We start from the raw sequence: 7,038 nt of genomic DNA, 5'->3' as shown, positions 1-7,038 counted from the left end.
TTAATGCTAGAACAAATCTGTTCCATCTTAGCGATAAAGAGCATTTCGTTGAGCCACCTTCTGAAACATGGGGACGATGGAGACTTCCAGTTTAGTAATATTAACTTTTTAGCTGCAACCATGCCTGCCTCGAGAGCCTGCTTTTGATGGGAAGGAAGGGCCCTTGTCCTGTCAGAACAACCAAATATTGCTAAATAACAATCCGGCTGAATGTTTATATTATATTGTTTGGAAAACCAATTAAATATGTTACACCAGAAATCAGCTATTACTGGACAATGCCAGAGTAGGTGTGATAGTGATCCTTCGGCAATAACACATCGATCACACATGGGAGAAACCGATTTGAATATCTTACTAAGTTTAGTTTTAGAGTAATGCAGTCTGTGTAGGAGTTTAAATTGAATCAATCTATACCTAGAATTGATAGAACAGCTCTGTATACAGGACAGGCCCTCCTCCCACAGTTCATCAGACACTGGAGCACCCAATTCTTCAGCCTAGGTCTGCCTGAGGTGACCCCTGTACAAAATGCCGGACCTGAAGGTAGCGGTAAAAATGTGGTTGAGGAAGGTGATATTTAATTGGGAGCTAAAGGAATGAAGCACATTTATTATCTATGTGAAGATCACCAATACAGCACAGTTCCCTCTCTCTCTAGTCCAGAAAGACCCCGTCCTGGTATGAACAGGTGATTGTACGCGATAGGGGTGTGTACCGAGACATCTGGCAGTCCCACATTCTTTTTTATTTGATTCAAAATCTTCAGGGAATTTCTGAGAATTAAGTTATGACCAAGTAATTTGTAGGAAGGCTGTGCTCTGGAAAAGAGCAGCACTGGGAGAGAAGTTTCTGTAACTGACATGAATTCGACCAGAGACTACAGGCCAGTCATCACCAGGGGAACCCCATTGCCAGGAGGAGAGAACCCTTGCATTTGCAGCCCAGTAATAATGCCTAAATACAGGGAGGCCGAGGCCACCCCTGTTTACAGTCTTCTGTAAGTGTGCTTTAGAGATGCGAGGGGGTTTATTCGCCCAGACAAACGAAAGGATAGCTGAATCCAGTTGTTTAAAGAAATACAATGGTAGATAAATAGGAAGGTTTTGGAAAAGGTACAAAAACCTTGGAAGTGCAACCATTTTTACCACATTGATGCAGCCAATCATTGAGAGGGGGAGCAACTTCCAGTTCCTGATGTTAGCTTTTAGTTTGTCTACCATATCCATGAAATTCAGTTTCAGTAAAAGTTTGGGGTTTCTGGAAATCTTTAGTCCAGGATAGGTAATGTGGGTAGTGACCAATTTAAATGGCAGAGATTTCAAGAATGTGGGGCTCAGATCATTCGACAGAGGCATGAATTCACTTTTATCCCAGTTAATCGTATACCCTGACAGTCCACCAAACGATTTAATGTAGCTCAGGAGGTTGGGAACTGAAACTAATTGATCAGACAAACAAATCAGTAAATCGTCAGCATATAAATTCACAAGGCTCTCAATATCACCAAATTTTACACCATGGACACCTGGGTGGCTCCTGATTAACATTGCAAGAGGCTCCAAGGCACTATCAAAAAGGAGGGGGGAAAGGGGATCGCCCTGCCTCACGCCCCTTTGCAAATCAAAAGATTGAGATTTGTCTGAATTAGTGAGAATAGAAGACACTGGGCCGGAGTCAATTCTTTTGATCCAGTCTATAAAGTCCATCCCGAACCCAAATCGTTTCAGAGTCTCAAACATATAAGGCCATTCGATGTGATCGACTGCCTTTTGGGCATCAAGAGATAGGATGGCAGCCTGTGTGTCCTCTTCATGAACTGAATACAACTTATTTAGGAGCAGACGAACATTACTAAATCAGAACCTACCAGGGATTAATCCGATCTGACCGGGATGCACAATTTTTGAGATATGATTACCCAACTTTGTGGCCAGGACTTTAGTTATTACCTGCTGATCACAATTTAGAAGTGCAATAGGTCTGCAGGGATTAAAGCAAAAAAAAATCCTGAGCCTGAACTTTTTAGACTCATGCAAACAACTATATACATGTATGCAGATTATTGTATAGTGTTCACAATGGTTCCCAAACTGGGGGCCATGGCCCCCTTCCGTGGCCGTGACCCCCCTGGTGCCCCCCTTTTGATAAAAACACTCTTAAATAGTGAATTTTGAGCATGCTGTAGTAAATGCACTCTGAAATTTAGGGTACATTAAAAGGACTGATTTACTTTTCAAACAGTTTTAATAAATCAAATAATTCAACAATTTCAACATTTCAATAACTTTGAACTTTGTTCATCAGAAATAAAATGGCAAATTAAATACACAGATGTTAATAAAACCAATAGAAAGTTATATCAAGTAATATCAAAACAAGTAATCAAAAACATTAACTCCTACATGAAATGATAACTTAAATCAAATAGAAAGAAATAAACAAAGTGCATTTGTATCTCCAAAGTACTTTTTAGTGGGGTTTAAGTTATCAAAACTAGATTCAAAAAATGAAACAAAGTGCTCTATTTTTTCCTCTTTTTTCCGGGTTCTGAGTCATCCGAACTCTTCCTTTTTCCAGAGGTAGTTGAGGCTATTGAAGAGGATTTCTTGGCTGGACCATGAAACAGAGAAAATAACTTTGGTTGCCCAGAGGATGCAGTGGATGGCCCAGAGGAGGAGGCAGAGGGCCCAGATGAGGAAGCAGAGGGCCCAGATGAGAAGGCAGAGGGCCCAGATGAGGAGGCAGAGGGCCCAGATGAGGAGGCAGAGGGCCCAGATGAGGAGGCGGAAGGCTTATTAGTTGCCCCAGACGAGGAGGCAGAGGGCCCAGAGGAGGAGCTGGATGGCTTTTTAGCTGCCCCAGAGGAGGTGGTGGAGGGCCCAGTGGGTCGAAAAGGTCTTGTTTTTGCAGAGGAGATGGTCTTTGGTGAAGGTCTGGTTGGTCTAGGTGAGGCAGCTGGCCTAGTGGAGGAAGAGGATGGCCCTTTTGATTTCTTCGCCTGGGTCACTATTCTGTTTGCCACCGCTGTAGACCTCACCCTCATGGCCTCACTCATCCTTTTCTCCCTCATTCCCTGTTCTCTTGCCTTCTTTTTCTCTAGGTGGAGTTGGTATGTTTTATAGGAGGAAAGGCAAGAATTCCTTAAAGGCTGGTCAATTAACATTGTTGAGGCCGTCCACTTCCTGGCTTTCATTGTTGACTTAATTATGGCGAGGCTCTCATACGTTTCCACATTCATCCTGCACCTGTCTGCCTCCAGTATGTCATCCATTATGTTGAAAGACCCCTCCACCAGCGGGCCTGTGAAAATTGAAAGAAGGGCTTTCACAAGTTTGATCAGGGTTGGGTATCTCACACCTCTTTCTGAATTTCTTAGAAGTGCCACCTGACTCCACCAGTCCACATCCACTCGGCTGTTTTCTTCAACATAGGTATTGGCCAGAGGTACCAGGTCAGCATCTATTTGGTATGCACGAACCTCCTCCCGCAGTGGGCCGAGTGCTTCAGGTGGAACCACATTAGGCAAGGCCTTCCCTAATGCCATGAATGCTGAACCTAAGGAGTCACACTGTATGAGGGATGGGGTCAGAGCCGAGAGTGAGGTGACCATGTGGTTGTCGAGGGGAAGGTTTTTGAGTAGAAACTCTGCTGCCTTCATGTAGCCCTCTCTGAGGGAGTTGTACAAGTTTCCAACCCACAGTGTCTTCGCCACACGGGCCTTGGTCATGGCAGAGTATCCATATTTTCCAACACACAGGGATTTGTTAGGCAGCTGTAACGCTGCATCCCGTACATTGATCTTGAGGATCTCTTTGACACTCAGGGGGATAGCTCCTGGCTTCATGAATTTGCTTAGCAGCTCTCTTACCAGTGCCAACATTTCAACATGCAACAAGTGCACCATTGGTTTCTCATGTTGCAGTTTTTTCAGAAATGCCTGAAATGTTGGAAGGACACCTGTAAACATACAAAAAACATTTAGGCATGTTTCCATTAGTTGTAATTAAAACTTAGAACAAGACATCAGTTACTACTATGCAACTAGGTAATTACAGTACAGTTACTAACTATACAATGCTGTAAGGAATTCTCTTGAGGTGGATTACTTTTGTTGAAAAATAGACCTAACTGTTCCATTTGCACCTTGTCTTAACTAAAAAGCTATGCCATCCAGGAGAGCTGGGCCATTACCACCAAGTAATAAATAAATGTATGTAAACTAGCCATGGATTTTCCTACTCATTCAAGATACCTCTGAACAGGTCAATCAAGACTGTGAGCCTATCAAAATCTGTGAATAGCACAGAGATGCGTTCCTTCCGGCTCTGGTTTGTTTGGGTCCTGGATGCTGTGGCCTGTTCTCCTTGCAGAACCTCTATTCTGGCCCTTTCCTGAGGCGAGACCTCGTGCCTTTCAAGGACTTGTTTGAGTAACTTTCTGGAGTGCACACACACACACACCCACGTTATGCTCCCTCTTATAAAACCATATGGGGATTAAGGCTGCATGTTATAACATACAGCATTATAGACAATACACTAATACATCCCTATTTTATTTTTTTAATGAAAAAAAAAACTGTCAGTAATGCAATATTTTTATCATATCATCATACAGCATATAGCTGGCAGTTTCATGTGTTGCATTAACTACAGCAATACTATAAAGCCGTTATAGCCACTATTAAAAAAAACAGCTTTTTCTCATAAGGGAAGGCTATAGGCCAGAATATAACACATGTTCAAAAAAAGAAAAGAAAAAAGCTCCTTAAAAAGGAAGGTCTTTTATTTTCGCGCAAGACAAAATAGTTATATATCAACTATCAATCCCAACGGGGTGCTGCTGAATGACAGCGCAAGGGATAAGACGCGGCTCGTAGGTGTAGGTTTCGGATGTTGTCAACATTTAAAAGCACGCATGTATGCCAGGTAACCGCACGGGTGAGCAAATAAAGAGGACCTCTGCTGTGTACTCTGTGTTATTTTGTGAAGAGTGCTCATAGAAACGACTAGGCTAAAACTACACAAGTCCCGACTTTGTGTCCGACTTTTACATTGGGTTTCGCCGCACACAAAGACAATCGCAATTGTCGTAAGGGGGGGTCTCAGCCGAGAATCGGACACGATAGTCGCGTATTTTGAGCCAGGCTGAGAGGCTATACTGTGACAAATACGATTTAATTCACACACATTTTTAAATGCTTTGTACCTACCTGTATTTATGCTCTTCGCCCGGATCCAGTAGGTTGTAGTAGTGCACAATCAGGACATCCAGGAGTTCTCTCACCCTATTGCACACCTCCAACATCTGCAGGAACCTGTTACTGATGGGCCTGATCAAGCTCTTCGGTGTAAGATGGAGTAATCTCTGGAATTCCGAAAATATTTCTTTCTGTTTCGGAGACTTCTCTATGTCATAAAACACATCCGAGCAGAAATCTTCCACCTCTGCCTTGAAAGGGCTCATCATGGCTTTTGCACCGTTAGAAACCATATGGACTGTGTCGCCAGATATATCCAGCAGGTGCGGGTTCTCCCTGCGCAACTGTGTCTCGAGACCGGACTTCTTTCCCCGCATAACCGCACAATTGTCCAGTAAAATACTGGTCACCTGCTGCAGCCCTAAACCATAGGACTGCAGCACATCCTTCAATTCCTGGGTAAGTGCTGCAGCATTGGCTATGTTCATTTTTCGACTAGCGAGGTGTTGCGTTTTAACAGCATTTTCCTCATTGTCAAAAAAACGAACAAGAACATTGAGGACTTTATCCATGTTATTATTGGTGGCCTCGTCGACGTTCAGGGAAAACATGTTGTTTTTCAGTTTGGTGGAAATTTGCCTTTTAAACTCAGGTGTTATCCCGTGAGTGTTGAAATAGCTGGCCAGCTGATTTGAAATGGACATTTTACTTAGTGCAATTTTATCTTCCGCTACTTTTTTACACAGCTCGACCAGGGGTTGTGATAGCGTGAAGGAGAGGTCGTGTTCTGCGAGAAATGCACACACCCGTATTTTTAACTCACACACACGGTCAGTTATGGAAGCCGGTACATCAGATGTTGTTGTTGCTCCTGGTAAACGCGTCGTGTGTGGGACAGCACGAACAGCAGCTAGGTGACGAGGGTCTGATTCGTGTTTACGAAGAACCTTTTTGCCGCTGGATGCATATATTAGCCTCCTGGAGCACAGCGTGCAGAAGCAAGCGCCTGTCTCACTCAACTTCTTACACCAACTGCTAAATGGTTTGCCATCTCGTCCAGCCATACCCAGCGCCATTTATTTTTCAGACCTTTATCTATCTCGAGGGTATTTTCCCCTGGTTTCATGTACTGCATCGCGCCTGCTCCTATGCCCCTCTCTCCATTAACTACAGTCACAGCCTTCGTAGTAAGAGAGTAGGCCTATCTGTGCTACAGTTTAGTTGATCGAGGCGCGTTGTGTTAAGGCCCGCCCCGTTTTGCTTCTGATTGGCTAACACTGTTTAACATCAGAACTGGACAGCGGCGCTTCTTTCCTACCATTGGCAGAGAACGAACAGACTCGAAAGCCGTGGAGTTATCGCGTTTTGGGTTTAAAAAAAAAAATAATAATATTTTTTTTTCCACTCCAAGTGCTGCAGGCCGGAAATCCGGCCCGGGGCCGGAATACTTTAATCCATGGGTCTGTAACTTGCAGGGTCGCTCTCTTCCTTTCCCTTTTTTAGAAGCAGGCAAATATTCGCTTCGTAGAGCGAGCCGGGGAGTCTCTTATTCTTCATTGAATCATTCACCATCCTTAACATGAGAGGGACTATTTTTCCATGAAATGCCTTGTAGAATTCACAGCAAAAGCCATCTGGGCCTGCTGCTTTTCCAGAGGGGAAAGCTCGAATAGCATCCAAAACATCAGTCTTAGAGATTGGGGTGTCAATAGCATCTTTCGAGGTGCCATCTAATTGGGGAATATTTAGGTTAGCAAAAAAGTTATCAAAATCTACTTCAGAGGCTTTTACTTTACTGGAATATAATTCCTTGTAGAAGTTCCTGAAACAAGCAT

General features: G+C 43.6%; 1 protein-coding gene across 1 annotated transcript; it reads right to left on the bottom strand.

Moving 5' to 3' along the window:
• Positions 1–2,228: 2,228 nt before the first annotated feature.
• LOC134865312 (uncharacterized) lies at positions 2,229–6,582 on the bottom strand. Its single transcript, XM_063884820.1, has 2 exons — positions 5,216–6,582; positions 2,229–3,960 (listed from the first exon to the last, which is right to left on the bottom strand). Exon 2 carries the CDS (start codon positions 3,905–3,907, stop codon positions 2,525–2,527), a length of 1,383 nt encoding a protein of 460 aa, XP_063740890.1. The 5' UTR covers positions 3,908–3,960; positions 5,216–6,582; the 3' UTR covers positions 2,229–2,524.
• Positions 6,583–7,038: the final 456 nt, after the last annotated feature.

The sequence above is a fragment of the Eleginops maclovinus genome, chromosome 5, assembly GCF_036324505.1.
Source record: "Eleginops maclovinus isolate JMC-PN-2008 ecotype Puerto Natales chromosome 5, JC_Emac_rtc_rv5, whole genome shotgun sequence".
Taxonomy (NCBI): domain Eukaryota; kingdom Metazoa; phylum Chordata; class Actinopteri; order Perciformes; family Eleginopidae; genus Eleginops; species Eleginops maclovinus.
The sequence above is the reverse complement of the archived record's forward strand: the minus strand, read 5'-3'. Positions and strand labels throughout refer to the sequence as shown.

Coding starts and splice junctions, on each gene's coding strand:
- LOC134865312 (XM_063884820.1), bottom strand. CDS start 3,907: ATGGTGCACTTGTTGCATGTTGAAATGTTGGCACTGGTAAGAGAGCTG.